This window comes from Rhipicephalus microplus, chromosome 6 (genome assembly GCF_043290135.1).
Source record: "Rhipicephalus microplus isolate Deutch F79 chromosome 6, USDA_Rmic, whole genome shotgun sequence".
Classification (NCBI taxonomy): Eukaryota; Metazoa; Arthropoda; class Arachnida; order Ixodida; family Ixodidae; genus Rhipicephalus; species Rhipicephalus microplus.
In genome coordinates this window covers 170,820,630-170,839,750 of record NC_134705.1, presented here as the reverse complement: position 1 = coordinate 170,839,750, position 19,121 = coordinate 170,820,630, and the positions used below count along the sequence as shown (strand labels likewise).

Here is a 19,121-nt window from a genome sequence, read left to right as displayed (position 1 = left end):
TCGCAGTGGTTGGTGTGCTACATTACGAAAATTATGATTCATGGGATAGTTGATTTCTAGTAGAAAGCAAACACTTCAGTTGCAGTTGGCTTTGGCCGCACCCGAAGCGGCGTTCAGAATTTGCCTTCGGCAGTACATTTATCGTTGGTGAATTTTTTTTCTTTCCAGCATACGTCGACGTGGAGGAGTCGGGAGGCATCAGCTTGAACCTGATGATGGTCGGTAGCTACTCGAGAAAATTTGACATCAAGGTTACGCAAGTGGAATGCGAAGGCCCCCAATCAGGCAAGTGCTCGAAATATCATACGTTGTAGCATTTCATTCATTTTAGATTTACGGAGTTTGAAGTGGTGATATTCGTAGAATAATATTTGTATGCGTTGTCATCTGATGCCATACGCACACAGCGACAGATAGGTGAAATAATAATTGCTACAAAAATAGAAGAGGCCACTTCAGCATTGAACACATGTTTAAAGGGACACTGAATAACAAAATGATTTTTCGCGTATTGAGTACAATTTCACACTCCCGAAAACACCATCATCACCGCGACGTAATGCTCGGTGATAAAACGTGTGAAAAGGAAGTGCGAGTGGAGACGCCACTGTGAGATTCCCGCACCAAAGCCCGTGACGTAGTAAATTTCAAAGGCGTCTACTACATAGCTAAGTTCTATATAGCTTCTACTTGATAAAATTGAAGTAAATGTCTACATTAGGTGTCCTAGACCGAGCATGCAAAGCTTCAGAAAATTTCACTGAGCTAATGCCAGGAAAGTATGAAAAATATTTTGAAATTTGCTGTGTCACGTGCGCAGGTTTTGGCGCGAAATTTTAAAAGGAAACTTTTCCACTTGAGTTTGCCCGCAAATAAGACAATTCTTACAGGGATACTTTACTTGTGGAACTCTACTCGTGTCAGTTGGCTCGATGTTTTTCTTTCCCCGTTAACTCCCTGTTTAAATAACAAAACTCTTTTTTTTGTTTCTTTGAAGAACATGTACAAATGGGATAGTAGGTGTTACGCGAGCGTGTACTTCTTAACAGCAGACCAGTTAGAAGGGATCAGAACAGACGAGAGTCGACGTACACTGACTATGATGGCGTCTTCCCGCTCGCAGCACCCTCTCACTGTCTACAATACTTTTGGGGCACCCACGGCACGGTGAAAAGCTTCAATTATGACGAGGCCGGGGGTAGCTTACACCACCAGGGCTACCCCAATGACCTGGACTACGTGGTTTGCCTGCGAAAGGAACCCGGGTTCTGCTCGGTCACCTACGAGGTAGCCCCGGATGAAGAGCTCGGCGCCTCGCCATTCGGAGTGGGTGCCATTCCCTCACAGAGAGAAAGGTTAGGCTTCCCATTAAGTCTATGTGGGATAGGATTTTGTATATGACGTTGCATAAAAAATATATAATCATATTTGTGTCACTTGTTAATAATGTAAGCAAGTACCTTCTAATGGCAAATAACAACACTGACATTTCGGGGTTCGTAAGGATCCCCTGTTCAAACTGCCATGTCTGTCGAAAGGATGGTTATGCTAGCAATGCCTTCACCCGGAAGGGCGCAATTGTCCTTCAAATAATGCTATCTTCATATTTTCATGTGCAATTTTAAATTATCAGACGTTAGGTTAACAACTTTTGATATGTTTGTTTGCAATTCCTCTTAATCCTAGGTCATAAGCAACATGTCTTGTTTACTTTCTTTCAAATTATTATGTTCACTTTTATGTTCTCCTGGTTTTGCTTCAGTGATTGTTAACCATCTGCACTAATTTTTATACATTGACGCCCAATCGGCCCCAAACAGTTCTAGATTTCCGAGCACCCTTGACTGACTGATTTATTTTTTGGTTGATTGATTGGGAATACATTTCTCCTCATGAGCCTTTCTCAAAGCACTTTCAATTCAATATTTACGCGCACAAAACGCAAAGGACTTCTACCTAACGTTTTCCCAAGGAACCAGTGTCGAAGGTGTTCCTGAGAAATTATCCTCTCCTCGCTGAGTGTCTCTGAGGTGAGCACGAGTAACATGGTTGGTGAGAAAGGTCTGCATGAAGCACATAGTATAGGCTATTTTTCCCATGGATTGTAGTTTGGTTATACTTGACCGTAAACCTGGTGATCTGGATATACTTGATCATTGAAAACCTGGATAGGCCTTGGAGATCTCCATGAATAGATCAAGGGCAGAGAGGCCGTCTTCTCGGTGGTGACAGACACCACGATTTCCACGCCACCTCTTTGCTTTTTATCTGATGAATGCACCTCTGACGTTTCGGGAATCGGAGTTGGCGCTCAGAAGCTTCCACCGACATTGTGCAGCGGTCCGTAACTCATCAGTAATCAGATGCTCGTGAAACTGCCGACACCTCGAAAACAAGATCTCATAGCTGTATGTATTCAATGTAGTGTGGAACACGCGAGACATTCCGAAGGTTTAGAAAGGTATATAAATAGTGCCCATTTCAAAACAAAGAAAAGATGCGGCTGACTAGGCTTCGTCGTATCACCCAGTTTCCCGATTAACTTGCGTCCAAGATTATTGAGAAACTGATCCATTGCCATCTGAATTGGTATTTGGAACAGAAAAGTGAACTTCCTACATGCATGATTGGTTTAAAACAGCGACTGTGTGCTCAAGATAGTCTACTAGAGATTGATTATTTGCTGCATGGTAACCTGAAGGCCCAAACGACAATGGCGTGTTGAAAAACAGGCTGCAAGAATCATTGTGCAAGATGAATGAACAAAACTGCTACATGGACTAAATATATTTATTTTGGTCACTCGGTTCTCTCAAGTTACTGTTTCTCATCTTCCCCCCCCCCCTTTTTTTTTTTCTCTTATGACAGCGTTCAGCTGACCTCCTCGCCGATCATGGCTGAGTGCCCGGATGATTACATCATCATCGGAGGAGTGCGCATGTGCTCCACGGGCCACGAAACCGAGGTTGAGCAGCGCCACACGCGGGATCTCAACGCGACAGGCCTCACACTCATTACAGGTAAAATGTGGCAGCATGTCTCTTTGCCTGTGAACGAAACATGACTGCTTCGCCCGGGGTATCTCCTATGCATCGTCTTCGAAGTACCCCAGTTTTGGAATAACACGGAAGCTTATTGTGCCTAAATGTATGACCACAGGCATGTGTACAGGAGGGGTGTGCAGGGGGAGGGCCAGCTGTACCCCGATATTACTCAACGCTTTGTGCCAAGCCTGCGCCACGCATTTATTCGGTTGGACCTTCACCGCAATTGTAAAGACTTCTATGTTATATAAATGCTCATTTTTTACCATCATGACGGCGGATGATTCCTGATATTGCATAGCGAAAATTGTTCCCTCCCTGTATTTCGACTTGGAAAGACGGGTGGTAAAGGCGAGCCGTTTTGACAAGCCCTCATCTCATTTTCATTTTTGCGTTATTGCGAAGGGGTTTTTTCGCAATACCGGGTGTTTGGGAAAAACGGGTTATCGCAATAAAGAGGTTGTTGCGCAGGGATATGTACCAATTCGCTACCTCTCGCGGGGGATTTAGCGCACGCCTGTGGTCATGAGTTAGGCTGGGTTTCGGCTGGACTTGTGTAAAAGAACTGAATAGAGCCAATATTTTCACAAGAGGGCCATGCAGAGCCTAACGAAACAAGACGCGACAGGTGCTTAAACAACCATAGCAGGGCAGGGTGGATCGGTGAATAAACTTAGACGCAGGAGGGACCATTCTTATAGTTGACCTTATGATAAAAAAATGGACCTGAGTGGACCTGAATGACTTGTTGATCAGTGAGAGCAATGCATACCGAGGAATGGAAAGTGTAATTTGGGGTGACAGAGATAGATGGACTGATGAAATTGAGAAATCGCTGCGCATGAACAGAAATTGAGTCACCAAGAAAAAGAAAATTTGAAGGTCTGTATACGTTGTTACGTGGTTTGCAGGAACTTTATCAACGGGCAGTGGAACATAACCAAAAAGGCGTCTTGTAGGAAGTCGCAGAAGTTGACTGTGGTATACTGTGGCTCGCGATTGACATTGGTATTGTCGCGTAACAATATACAGAACAGGCTTTCTTGATTGGATTGATTGATCTGTGGGGTTTAAGGTTCCAAAACCACCATATGATTGTGAGAGACGCCATAGTGGAGGGCTCCGGAAAATTTTGACCACCTGGGGTTCTTTAACGTGCACCCAAATCTGAGTACACGGGCCTACACGATTTCCGCCTCCATTGGAAATGCAGCCGCCACAGCCAGGATTCGATCCTGCAACCTGCGGGTCAGAACAGGCTTTCTTCAGGCAGTGGGCTTATAACTGGCTGATTATGATGACAATATCTCCTGAAGTTAAAGCTGCTTGATGTAATATCCGTCGCTGTATCTCCTGCTCTTCTGGATTCGTAGATGGCACGCCCGGTCCGTTCCTGATGCGCTTTGTCTCGAACCACGTGAACAACGCCCGAGGATTCAAGCTACACTACCGCCAGAATCCGTGCAAGTGAATCAAAGCGAATGGCTCCAAAAAGGTCTCCTCTTTCTTCAGCCATCTGATATGCATCTAGTAGCATCTGATACTCCTATAACACAATTCGTTCTGGTGTCATCAGTGTTTGTTCATTTGTCCCCCTCTTCTGTAACTTGTATCCATTGTATGTGAATGTGTCATTAAACCAATAAAACAACAGGTTAGAGTTAACTGGCGTGTTTTATTTTTGATGGACTTACCGCAACATAGAACCCCTTGCGTTATTACCACAGGAACTGCTTTCTGGTGTATTAGCACATCTTCGAAACATCAACACAATTAAACAAGTGAGTGTTTGGGCGGAACTTGAAAGTTAAAACCAAAACAAAATCGTTGTATGCGCTGGAATTTGGATTCTGGTTTTCAAGTAACAAGAAGTCGAGATAGTTGACAAGGAGGATTTGTCCAAGTTGAAAGTAATGCTTGCAAATACGGCCCCAGAGTTGTTTGAGTTGCTTCGTTCTGTTCTAGTGTGTCTGTGTTTTCATGCTTTATCCTCTTTCCGCATTATTGAGATCTCACCGCAAAACCACCCAGTGCACAAAGAGAGGCTGTGTACCTGAATTTTCACGCACGTCTGTTTTATACGCCCATCATGACACAAAAGCTAGGTAGATTGCGGAACCCTTTTTCATAAAAAAGGATAATGATAGCTGGGTCAGCTCTCACTGTCTGTATTGCTTTTACATTGTGAAATGTTTCTTGACGACATTTGATCCCGATGGAACCTTCTCAATCGTATTTATCTTTCCCTTTGTGTTTTCCGGGTTATATTATCATCCATAAGTAAACCAGTTTCATTCTGCGCTTTTCGATGTACTTTTTCTGCGTGCCGCTATAGTTTGCTCAGCCAGTATTTAAGTATGAATCACCCAAACCGTCATAGCCTCGATGAATTGTCTCCAAGCAATTTTTTAAAGACTATAGCATTCTTGAGAAATTTCGACACAAAAATTTTGATCCGCCTGTCTATCTGTCTGTCTGTACATTTGTCTGTATGTCCGCCCTTAACGATACCCTTAACGGCACCAAACGGTACCCTGAACGGCCAACGCCATTCGCAGCGCCCACCAATATTGCTCAAGATTCAGCGCTCATACTTGTGCGAGAGCCAATTAAAAAGCAAATACAGCACATATCATTGGCACCATAAAAAACACGTCAGTAATCTGTATTTGTGCCTTTTTACAACAAAATCCATACAAAAATAATTACAAGGGCCGTAGAGTTTATAACGCTACGCTGACAATGCAAAGATTGCACGAAAAGGCAAGTGTTTCTAAAGCTTTGGTAAAGCTAAAGCCCCTATACTTCGTAAAAGTACCGCTATCTGCTCTTCCCTCGCTGCCTTCTCTCCGGCGCGTTGCTTTTTTTTTTCTTTCGCTTGCGACAGTGGCACCCTCTGTAAGGCGCCACGAGCTTGCAGGTTGCTTTCGAGCCGGTCATGCACTGCCGCTGCTGCATTAGTCACAGCCGCTTCTGTACAGCCGAGTGCCGTGGATCGCATACGGCCTTATGTAATGATCCTTCTCTGTTGGTTTTCTCAGCAAGACTGTGTGCGCTCACCATCAATAATACGGCAGAAGAGCTGCTGCAAGTCACGCACAAGATTTAGTGATTTGCAGGTCATTTAAACTTCTTTTCGCAGCGTAGTGTTTCCTTGTGTATTTGGCGCTGATATACATAACTTGGTTTATTGAGAACAAGTTGTAATTAAGTTAAGAAAACCCGGCACGCTAAATATTTAACTGGTAAGAAATATTTAAATCGCAGCTGCGGTGTCTTTAGCAAAGCTGTTTGGGAAGGAGTCGCTCACGTGTGTACAAAATATCTCGATATTTTATAACTGCAGCAATGTCAACAATGTACATGAAAATGCTCGCTCAGAACTTCGTGACATTTCACATGCGACCTCTCCTCTGCCTGTCCAATGACTTGTACACGCAGTTCGCCGTTCTGAAAAGTTCGTCCTCTGCGGCACAGTTTGCAACCGCTGTCTTAAGGTTTTACAAGTCTTAGTTCATGGGCGTTGCAGATAATGTAGGTGATAGAGGTCAATCTTGCACACGGGAACCATTTCGAATTGCTGGATGGCCAAGATGTTGCCGTGATGTAGAGGTAAAAAAAAACACAGTCGCGTCATCACTGTGGAAATTACCCCTCGCCCATTTCTAGCAATGTATTCTCTGAACTCAACGCACAGTATCACCTCAAAGCAATAAAGCAGTTCTACACATCGTTATGTGTACTGCAACAAAGCTTTTTTTTTCGGCAAGTGTCAGTGGTTCACTTCATAAGGAGGACACGCGGCGTGCACGCTGTTATTGTGCTTGAGAACAGCCGCGATAATCATGAAATTCGAAACATTAACCACTTTTGAGAAAAATGCTCTACAAAGTCTTGCACTTTGCAAGCGGCGAACAAGCAGCACAGTGGCGCTTTGGCGCATCCAACATGGCGGTGAGCGGTGACAACCGATTTTTCGCCGCATCCACCCGAAGAGACAAGAAGCTCCGGCGGGAAGAGGAGAAAGCGGCGCAAATCAAAAGAAGGCTGTACTTTTCCGAAGGTATAGAGGCTTTAGCTAAGACGACACGGTGGTGGCACTTACCCGTGGTCTTGCGTTCTACACCTTATGGCCTCCGAGACAGGCGCGCACGCCGCGCACTTCGTTTTCCAAGTTAACTACCAGATAGCGCTCATGTATCACGTGTGACGTGACTCGATGCACTAGTTCGCCTTCGCTGAACGGTCGAGGAACACTAAGGCAGCGCCTCCGGAATACCGTTCACCAAATTTATTCCGCAGAACATCAAATAAACATTTTGTTCACTCTCTCTAGACGCCAGACTATTGTCTTTCGGCGATATTTGCAGTGTAACATGCTGATGTGAAGCCAATTTTTTTTAGCTCATCTTGCTGGATTTTCTAACAGTGGACCATTCCGAAGGCATGCCATCATTCCGATAAATGGCGGTGAAGCATGTAAAATCACTGTCGCACAGAAAATTGTGCTAACGGAATGTTGGAAAAAAGAAAAACAACTTTATCTCATCTGAAGAAAAAGGGGCTGCGAGAAGGTGAGGGATACTGCTCACGGTAGACCTCTTCTACCACCTCAGCCCCCCCCCCCCCCCCTCCAGGATAGCTTCGTGAAGATGAGGGTTATAGCTGTGCATGGCAGCCTCCCACAGCTCCCGACTACTTATTTGTTTACGAAGGCTCGGAAGAGAGGAGTGATTACGACACTGCTACAAATTGTGGTTAAGGTCCACTTCCTTACCGTACAAAACATGCAGTTCGAATTCGGGTGAATTCCGTGATAAATTTTGTGGCGTAAGGTATGAGAGAGAAAAGTTCGAGCTTGTAGTTTACGCCGGAGGATGGCCTCACGCCTGCGGGAGTACTGACGTTGTAAAGGCAGTAGGGTTCTGCGACCGACACGGCAGTGCCCGCAAATGTCATTGTATGTAAGTAATCCTTTAGATATAAATGCAGTAAAGAAATCGTTGGTTTCTGAAGCATCCCGTAGGCGAGCTTGCGCTTGGATCATGAAAACTCGATCGCTTGCGTGTGCCGCTTCGTTACCAATTATGGCTGAGTGAGCAGGTGTCCAGATTAACGCAACAAGTTGCGATGGCGGATTACGGGAGAGATTTGCTAGGGGGCTGACCTCCAAACCCTATCCCCACTCCGAAGTTGTATGTGGAAATACTTGGAGGTTAGCAAGTCCATATACCAACTGGCTGAATTGTGCTCATTGCGCTAAAAATTGCGCTAAAATATTAGCAAACTTGAATTGCGCAAAAAATATTAGCAAACGTGAGTGTCTCACATAAAAGAAATACACGCGTCACCTCGAAATGCACGAGGATGAGTGGGCAAAGCTAAGTCCTAAGGTCCCCAATGTCTACAAAGTCACCGACCAGTATAAGGGACGGATGGATGGACATATTAACCGGGCATTTGATGACGCATTGTGCTGTCATATACTTGACATACTCATAAAGCCAGTTTTTAACGCAGATGTCTCTTTTCTTCATTGCGCACGTGATCAGTTTGCATTTTGGTTCTATGTAGTGTGATGGACGCCGACAAGGCTTGGCTCCAGGGAGCTTCGCCCAAAAAGAGAAAAAGCTCTACCCGGCACTATAGTGAAGGGACAAGAGAGGCGTGAAAGTAGGAAAGAAATGAGAGTGGAAAGTAAATGACATCCACGTTGGAGTGTTACAATCGTTTAACAAGGTGGGTCACTCGTGAAAATTTCAACAGTGCCTTTGTCGTACTCTTGTGTGGAGCTCGACTTTTCAGGCTGTCCAAGATAGTTCACTCAGAATAAGCCAGTCAGCCTGCCTACAAATGACCATATCCACCAGGCTTCGGGTGCTGCTTGTGTTGAGTCCAATTAAAGCTGGGGCAGGCCGTTTGTACGTTTCGATCTGAAAATAAAGTAAGCTGTTCTGAGAAAATTGCCGCAGTTAAATAAAAATTGGCCCGTTTGAAACGTTAGATGTCATCACGTAGGAAACAGGCAAGGCTACATGCAAAAGCGACTGAAACATACTTATGTTCGCAAAACTTCTTAAAAAAGCCATTTCACCTATACCAATGGCGCATGACCAATCAGGGAAAATGGTGACGTCGATGTTGAATGACTCATGCACCGCAGTTACCTTATTTTTAATATAGCGCTTAAATTTCATGTGTCTCTTCATCTGTGAAAAATTGTTCGAGATGCTTTTATTTATAAAAACACTTCGCGTAATCGTCCCATTATGCCAATTATTTTTCATGACGTGTGCATATTTCCTTTTTTTATGATAGCCCTTCTCCGCAGATCATCTCGTAAATTACAATATACACAGTAAGAAATGTCGCTACTATAAATTAAACTATAATCCAGTAGGCATTAGTATAGAATAATGCGGGGCCCATGAACTAAAAGCCAGTATGAGTAATTCGCAAAACAAACAAAAACAAAAACAAAAAGAACTTTACCGGTGCATCTCAATGTGCATGTTGCACATGACGAAAATTTATTAGCAGTGGCTCCACATGTTCCGGGTGGGAAGCTCTTACAGAATCCACTTTGCATATCAAAGTACCACGTTTGCTTCATCGCCGGACAGGGACCAGGTTTTGGAACAACGCTGCACAAAATTTGTTGCCGTAGAGGAGCTGCATTCAGAATAAATCGAGTCAAAATGTGAGAAAATTCGACACATCTCACGTATCTTGGCAATCGATCTTAGTAGAAGCAAGCCCACGGAAGGTGACCATGTTGTAAAACCAAATACGTCTTATATAAACAGTTTTTTTTTCACAATTGCGTAAGGATGCCAGCAGCCAGATGGCTATTAGCAACAGCAGAAGCACTGAGCTGATATGGAGCACTGGTGCTCGCGGAGATGGTAGCCCTGGATACTCGCACATCAGTCAACTTCAGAAGATGGCACCTAACTAAAAGTGACATTAACCCAATTTGACAGCTGTGCCATAGAAGTACACATGTGACATTCATAAAGTTGAATAGCCAACAATGCAACCTGAATTGATGTTTCACTAACATTAGGGTCTACTTAAAAAGTGGTCCTGAGACTTGACGTGGCATTGTGGTGGAATGTGCTCAGAAAAAAGTGGGGAACAATTTAGAGTATTAGGTACTCTACTATGGGAGAGCATGAAGCCATCCCTTGATCCTCTGTTGCAAGCGTGGCGCAGTTTTGTGTACCAGAATACTTGATTGGTACACAGAATTCAAGGGTTTGATTTTTGCTGACTGTGTGACATTTATTATTTGCATACATGGGGCATTATTAGGGTTAACACTTCAGATGTGAGCTATTCCCTAACGCCCAGGCGTTAAAATTACTCATGCGTGCTCTCGCCGTTCCTGGATGAGTGTCAACCATTTGTGGCACATACCTGCATACCAGTGGCACACACCCACCCGCGGGTATGTGGCACTGTCCGGCAGATTGTGTTTGACGACGTACATGACAGAATTATGACATATTTCATGTCATGACCACCAAGTCGTGTTGAACGAACCATCTTACGCTCCTATACTAAATTTGGTTTTAAGGGGTCGATCGCGAGAGCACCCAGACGTAGGCGGCCAGATAGATAGATAGATAGATAGATAGATAGATAGATAGATAGATAGATAGATAGATAGATAGATAGATGGATAGGTAGATAGATAGATAGATAGATAGATAGACAGATAGATGGATAGGTAGATAGATAGATAGATAGATAGATAGATAGATAGATAGCTAGATAGATAGATAGATGAAGTAGCTGTAGTACACAAATAAATGCTTCGCATTTTAAAACTTGTTCGTCATAAGGTTAAATTTTGCTAGGCAGAAGATTACGTTTCAATGCCAACTTCATTCAGCAGAACCTCCACATCCCACCCCAAGCTACGCTTGCCGTTGATTTTTAGCTGATGCCAGCCTTATCTGAATACGTAAGTTATTTTCAGAGTTCCGGAGAACGAAGAAATATATCCATATTTATAGAGTTTAGCTTGATGTTTTTTTAGCAATTCTGCTGAACTGTTGAGCGACATTTACCTAATAAATGCTTTATGTTAGCTACATGGCATGCGCATCAGCCAAGTACATAAACAATGACAGTCGGTATAGGTTATGCAGGTGCAAGCATAAGCCCACTTACCCCGAATGCTCCTAAGTGTGGCATACGTAATGGCTTTATTCAAGCCAGTGCATGATGAAGGAATGGGCAATGTAGCGGAGATAATACCGCGGCATGCTTAGACAGTATGTCGGCATGTGATGTAACATCTCGGAAACTAAACCTAAAACAGAATCCGCTACCTAAATACTGTGCCATTATGCCAATCTGCCTATATATTAGTCTCCCTCTTCTTATGTGGTAGTTCTGCAGCGATCACTACAAGATTTTTTCATTGTAACTTTTTCATTGCGCAAACTGTTCGAAACGTCAGTCTAGCTACTTCACAAGTGGATCTTGAAATTCCCATCGATTGAGAGGAATGAAGCGGAAAGGGGGTTTAGTGATTTTTAAAAACGCACGAGAATTCTTAACATGATTTTTTTGCACCTTAACACACTTGTAGAATATTGTCATGTATGTTTTCGTACTTACGCAGGCATTGTTGCTGGCATTGAGCTTCGGATGGGAAGCTCCTCCTCCGTATCCTTGTTGACACCGCCGTCGCTGTTGCTGTTGCTGTTTGTGCTTTTGTAACATTACACTGGTATTCGACATACATCTTGCATGACTTAATTCCGAAGTCAACTGCCCAATCTTTGGCATGTTGTTTGCACGTTTCAACTGCTACTCGCGTAAAACAGTGCTTGTATATGAAGCTTCCAACAGCTGAAAAGAAAAAAAATGACAAGAATCTGGGGTGGTAGCTGAGATTTGTTCTTCTGTTGCTATTTGAATAATGTTCATGAAACCACCTGCCAGCTGACTACTTGCGGTGAAATTGTTAACAATGTTTTGTGGCAATTTTTGTCACGTAATTGAGTCAATGAATGTCTCCTTATGCTACTATACATATTTTGTGGTCGCGCTATGATATTCTTTTGGGGTCTGGTTCCGCACTGTTTGAAAAACTGTGATCAAGTCACCCTTTCACCTCGTTCTACCATCGTATACTTTCCATCGGCAATGAAAAATCTAGGAGAATCGAAAACTTCACCAAGAGCCATCGGAATTTGCTACTGAACCACGGCAACTGCATCGCAAGAGGCATTTGTCCCAGTTGAGTGAAGAAAATGCAGCGTGATGCGAACATGCCCCTGCCAAGAATACAAACACATTGCACAGATAGAATAAATTGCGGCCGTCAGCAGTGCGTTCACCATTGCAGATTCTGGCGAAGCCACGACGAGTACCCCTATAACTCAACCACCCTTCAACCTTAAGCCAAGTCTTCCCGCTTGCGAACCGCAACAGCTCGGATGCCTTCTGCAGCAATACAACGAGAATGTCTCGTCATCATCAATAGTTTTACAAACGCCCCGAGCTTAGCGCCGTATTATACCAGACGAAAGTACTCGACCACACCGCTAGAGTTCCTTCCAGGTGTCGACACGAGAACGAGGAGTTGTGAAGTGGCAAGTCGACCAAATGGTGTAGGACCTTAACATACATCGATCGAAGAGTCTCTGCAATTCGCCAGTTGTAATCGCGAAGAAGAATGCGTTTGCGCAAACTCTTCCGTTGCAATCACTTTCTCGAGTCACTTACGATCGATAGTACCTGAAGCGCTGTGCAGATGCTGTACACGTGTTTTACTTTACTCGAGTGTATTCGGTAACTCGTGCGGGTTTATTTGAGTGATACGCTTGCATTATCCTGAATGCGTTCACACTAGAGAAGTTTCTTTTATATTCCTGTTATATGTTCTATCTTGATGATCACAAACGTGCATCCCAAAACGGCACAAGCGCCCTCGTTCAACATCATTAAAAAGCCTGCGCGGCGAAAAAAAACAAGAAATACTGAAGACAAGACAGTTCGTGAGCTGATTGAGGCTTTTCGTTCAAAAGCGGGAGAGATTGTACAAGCAACCCATCGATAGCAATTTGTAAAAAAAAAAAATGGTTCCAAATATGCTTGTTACACCGCAAATGTAGTCGAAAGACGATGATTTCGTGTCGGGAGAGAGTGAACAAAACATTTATTTGATGGTCTGCGCAAGAAAATTGGTGAAGGGTATTGAGGAGGCGCTGCGTTAGAGAACCTCGAGCTTGTAGCGGAGGCGGACGAGCACATCGAGGCACATTAAACACAAGCGCCATCTGGCAGTTATCTTAGAAAACGAAGGCGTGCAGCCCGCGCAGAAGGATGCGTGCCAGTCTCGGAGGTAATAAGGTGTAGAACGCAAAATGACGGGTAGGTGCCACCACCGTGACGTCGCAGCAAAGCGTTGGAAACACCTTTTTTAGCATCGCGTTGCACTGTCAGCGCAGCGCGATAAACGCTACATTCCTTAGAATTACTTGTGTGTGCCTCTTTTAGTGCAAAGGCAGACTTACAAAACTTCGAAGTGTTGTTATGGCGCCTCAGAAACGCGCAATATATGCTTTTTTTGAAATTTTACAATCGCACAACTATGAACGCTAAACCTCGAGCAATATTGGTGGGCCCTGCGGATGTGGTTGGCCGTTTGGTGCCATTTGAGGTATCGTTAGGGCGGACAAACAGACAAGTGTACAGACAGACAGACAGACAGAGAGAGAGAGAGAGAGAGAGACAGACAGACAGACAGACAGACAGACAGATAGATAGATAGATAGACAGATAGATAGATAGATAGATAGATAGATAGATAGATAGATAGATAGATAGATAGATAGATAGATAGATAGATAGATAGATAGATAGATAGACAGACAGACAGACAGACAGACAGACAGACAGACCAAAATTTTTCCGTCGAAGGTCTCCATGAAAGACTATCGTCTTTAAAAATTTGAACAGTCCGCTCCGCCGCGGTGGTCTAGTGGCTATGGTACTCGTCTGCTGACCCGCAGGTCGCGGGATCGAACCCCGGCGGTGGCGGCTGCATTCGCGATGGAGGCGGAAATGTTGTAGGCCCGTGTGTTCAGATATGGGTGCACGTTAAAGAACCCCAGGTGGTTGAAATTTCCGGTGCCCTCCACTACAGCGTGTCTCATAATCATATGGTGGTTTTGGGACGTTCAACACCACGTATCAATCAATCATCAAAAATGAATGTTTATTGTTTACATTCATTGTGCTAAAACACTTGTTTCAATCGCGTTTTATTTTAGCAGTTTCCTGTGCGCATGTGTATGTCCCTACTTTTGGTGTTTTTGTTCTCTCTGTCCTATATATTGACTCGCTTAAGTTGTGAAAAAAGCAGTTGTAAGTTTGCGCATATGTCATTGTCTCTTCTTTCGTGGGCTGTGTTTTAGCGCAATCTTTGTTTCTTGAACAATGCATCAACTAAACCCTAAATGTGCTCCACTTGTATTTTATATATCACACCCTCGGCTCACATCCTTGTCTTGAGGCTAGCAGTAGTGTGAAAAAAAGGACAATAACAAAGTGATCTGACATGCAACTCATGAAAGTAGTTCAGTACATAAAACAAAGGTATTCTTAGTATCAGTAAAACGTCTAAGACAAGGTGTCCAAAAGCATGCTGCAGGCTCAAAACAGAGCCGTATTTTTGTGCATATTAAGTGAAGGAAAACTTTTATAATACAAAAACAAATTATTTTTTTCCTCTCAATGGCGTTGTCGTAAGATAAAAAAATAACAGTTGTACGAACTTACCATTCACTTGAAAGATGCAACACGATATGACTAGAAAGCCGATGAAAATTTTCTTAGCTGCCGTTTTGCGGTGATCCGCTAAAACTGGTCGATTCTTCAGGATACCCGAATAATTCTCGATAGTTGCACTGTCTGCAGCAGTTGCTTCTTTTGAAGCCACTAGACAGCGTTTAGTCGGCGGCATTAATTTCGTGGCTCAAGTTCCGCGGAACACTTAAAAAGTTGTGCTGTGCTACTACAGAAATTACAACTAGACTTGATTCGAAACGTAAGGCACTTGGTGAGATGTCCACGGAAAATCGCCGCTTATTGGTCTTTCACAATGTGCCTTATTTTTTGCGGTCAGCATAAAGAAGCACTTGCGTTATCTGCCAGTACAATTCAGTCATTGTTTCTCTATCCGCAACGCATGTATAACAAAATAAAGCACTACACCCATAAAAACTTGCGTAAAGAAAGATCAGCACTTTAAACAATAATCCTTGGAGATGCCAATTTACATTTTGTAGGGGCAATTTATGTTCTCTCTTTGCTTTCCACTAGTGACAAAGCAAAGACCAGAAACAATGAACACGGCATCAACGACAAACACTAAATTATGCAACCTCGCGGCTTTTCGTTTCTTTTTATAACGTTAGTTCAGGGAATATTTTAGCGGGACGGCTCAGGGCTCTCCCATAGTTGAGTACGAAGTACTGGAAATAGGTAAACATTTTTTGAATGCTATCTATCTATCTATCTATCTATCTATCTATCTATCTATCTATCTATCTATCTATCTATCTATCTATCTATCTATCTATCTATCTATCTATCTATCTATCTATCTATCTATCTATCTATCTATCTATCTATCTATCTATCTATCTATCTATCTATCTATCTATCTATCTATCTATCTATCTATCTATCTATCTATCTATCCGGCTACGACTTTTCGCTCTCCTGGCCGTTTCGATAATGGTATCGATACCAAACTTGGTATTGAATAACATGACTGTATGAAAAACATATTCGACTAGTCATAACATGAAAATCATGACATATATGTCACAAATGTCATGATTTACATTTCATGGTCCTGCTGCTCTTGGGGTGGTTTCGTTCGCATGGCATGTTGCAAAACTGGTATGGTATGACATGATTGCATGACGAACACAAGTGACAAATCCAAACATGAAAATAATGACTTGCGTGTCATATAACAACATGACTTCATGTCATGCTCATGATGCACTCACCGCCGTTACGCTAGTGTCACATATACCGAGTTTGGCATTACGGTATACGTGAATGGATGACGAAGGTATGTGTTTGGTTCGAACATGATAATCATGAGATGCGCGTCATGTAACAAGATGACTACATGCCACGCTCAGGATGTGCTGGCGGTCGTTTTGCTAGCTTCACTTACACGAAATTTTGTATTGCCGGGCGTGAATGGAAGCCAAAGGCACGATACCGGCGCAAACATGAGATGCGTGTTGTGTAACAACATGTCTACATGCCACGCTCATGATGCACTCGCGGCCGTTTCGATTGCTTTACGTGTATCAAACTCACTATTACGTGACGTCAACGGACTACATACATAAATGACACATCCAAACATGATGATCATGACCTGAGTGTCATGCAACAACATGACTACATGCCACACTCAGGATGCGCTCGCGGCCGTTTCGCTAGCTTCACATATGCAAAATTTGGTATTACGTGACGCCGATGGATGATGAAGGTATGCGACTGGTGCAAACATAATAACAATGAGATGCGTTTTATGTAAGAACATGACTACGTGTCACAGCCAAGGCACCAATACATTTCGACATGACGCGGTCCGCGTGCTCGCCGGCGTTCATGTCGTCGCGTCACGTCGGCGTTGCCAAGCGAGGCGCCGGTCCTGCCATATACTCGCAGGCGCGCGCCGCTCTGCGTTGCTTTGACGCATGCGCGTTTCAGCGCATCCGGCGTCCCTCCGTCACGAAAAGAGGGAGACGCAGTGTTGTCTGCGTAACGCATCGGCATAGGGTAATGTTACTCTATGGCATCGGCGCCAAATGCAGCATGTCGCATTTCGCGCTGATTTCCGTCGGGCCGCGCCGACGGACGGTGTTCGCACCTGGCTTCAAACTATAGACATAGAGAAAAAAGAAGACAAGAGAGGACACTCCGCGAAACCTGGCCTCAGGAAGTGCGTCACGACTACGTAACGAACTAGTGCTCTCACCAAACGTCAGAGGGCGCAAGTGCAAAAAAAAACAACAAACAGTTATAATCAATGCAACAGAATTGTTTTCCCAAAATAATAATCATACGCCCGAATTCGGTATGTTCTTTATACATAAAAACAATTTATTCAACACACCTTACGCGATTATTTTTCTTCAGCCGAACTGTCATAAACACCATCTACCCAGCGACAAGCCCATGCATGATTGACAGCGAGAAGCTTTCGTCGCTTTCGTCAACATCGGCTGCGTCGGCCTTTTCGTGCGTGAGATAACAGGTGAGGTACGTTTTCAAGCGAAGCTTGTTGAATGACATGTTGTTGGTCTTGTTGGGTCATTTTTTCAGAAAACGGTTACACTTGCGCGAATAAGACACCATGCAACAAACATAGAATGATGCACACACACACGTTGCGCTTCGTGTGTGCGAGTTTGTTTCTTACGTGGCGTCTCATTCACGCAGTTGTAACCTTTTTCTGAAGCTTGTAAGGACTGGGAGGTTCGCTAAAAAGAAAGTTTGTGGCTCTATGCGGCGGCTAGACGGGAACATTGTGCAACGTATGCAGTATAGCAAAGGCGGCACGGCGTCAAGCCGAGGCGACGCGTGCTGCGTCTGCCACGGACGCAAGCGTCTGTGCGCTGAGCATAGCTGGGCAGCTAGGTCATAGGCTCGGTGGCTCGGTGCAAAATATTGAGAAGCGTTCGCTGGGCCTCGCATGCTTCATGACGCGTTTCCCGAAGGCTCGGAACACGAATAATTCTTGGTGTGCCAAAGGCAAATCTGGACTAGCCAAGTGGCCATCATCTTCGTTTCTTCGCTAGCCTTGTGCCACTAGTGCAAGCTGCTCACAAATTTTTTTGACGTTTCCAATATAATTTTACCGCACAAATTTCAACTACGATTTTTCTTGCCAATGTACTGCTGATACTGCGTACGTACGAAAGTGTTCTAAAGTTCCCAGGCCGCGATACCATTGCATTACAAGGGATAGTGGCCTGGAAACTTCTGAAGATCTTTGTACGTGGTCTTGACGTATATCTTTGTAAGTCAGGGTTTTATGTGTCAGAGATGTATCACTGGTTTTGTATTGTGCATCGATTAGCTAATCATTCAAAGGGGTTTGTTGGTACACTTATGACGTGCACATATCTTTTTCGTAATTTGACAGCGAAGCATCCACTTACTAACATTTTCAGACCGCGCTGATGCCATGCCGTCCGGCGGTCCAAGCTACGGCAGCTACTGCTGTGTATCGTGGTGCTTCAACAATGGCAGAACCCACAAGAAGCCTGGGACGAGTTTCTTCCGCATACCACGGGACGGCAGGTGTGTTAAAGCTTTTGTATGGTTTGCATGTCTTTAGGCTTACTATTCATACTTGCTCAGTGAGGGTAACAATAAAAAATCACTATTCAAGCACTTCCCCTTTCAGCTGATACTTCATTGCCAATGCAGGATGAAAGCATGGATGCAGTATGCTGGACGAGATGATCTCCTGAGTAAGCCGGCCAGCCTATTGTACGCAACGTACAGGGTTTGTAGCGACCATTTCACTGCTCAAAGTTTCATGGACCCTGGGCACACAAGGCTTACAAGAATCGCTGTGCCCAGTGTGCAACCAGCTGCACCATGTAAGTGATTGACTGAAACTCAAATATGTGCAATAGCAGCCACTTGTATTGAATCAGTGGCGACAGTTAACCGCGAAGATCTTTGTAGCCGATGGATAAACCTCACTATAGAAGTAACACTTGGAAAGTCTTAAATTTTGTGAATTGTGGGCTATTACCTTCCTAACAGCAGCTTTAAATTTCTGTCGTTTTTTGATGCTCTTGACCTGCGCAACTTGTTTTGAAAGACTTTAAAGGGCTATTTCACGTTATCTTCAAGCCTGAGTGCACATGTACATATACCTTTCATCGGTGAAAGCTGGCACTGTTGATAATTACAAAAATCACAAATTACTTGTTTCCTAGTTGGTGCCTTCTCTTTTCTTCCACGTTCGACCAATTTATGCGTTTGAAAGAACTGTTTAAGTTTCCC

General features: G+C 43.9%; 1 protein-coding gene and 1 long non-coding RNA gene across 2 annotated transcripts in view; one reads left to right on the top strand and one right to left on the bottom strand.

Annotated features, from left to right (window-relative positions):
- The window catches only part of LOC119168330 (uncharacterized), a 30,791-nt gene extending 26,094 nt beyond the window's left edge, over positions 1-4,697 (top strand). The window contains exons 3-6 of the mRNA XM_075865616.1: positions 169-285; positions 1,124-1,355; positions 2,869-3,020; positions 4,418-4,697. Of these exons, the coding sequence (XP_075721731.1) occupies positions 169-285; positions 1,124-1,355; positions 2,869-3,020; positions 4,418-4,515 (599 nt within the window). The 3' untranslated portion in view covers positions 4,516-4,697. The remainder of the gene's footprint in view (positions 1-168; positions 286-1,123; positions 1,356-2,868; positions 3,021-4,417) is intronic.
- A 4,060-nt stretch (positions 4,698-8,757) lies between these two features.
- Positions 8,758-15,131, bottom strand: LOC142765048 (uncharacterized). The gene is made up of 4 exons (XR_012884038.1): positions 14,847-15,131; positions 11,676-11,909; positions 9,537-9,716; positions 8,758-8,977 (listed from the first exon to the last, which is right to left on the bottom strand). It is a non-coding gene; the product is annotated as an uncharacterized LOC142765048 (long non-coding RNA).
- Positions 15,132-19,121: the final 3,990 nt, after the last annotated feature.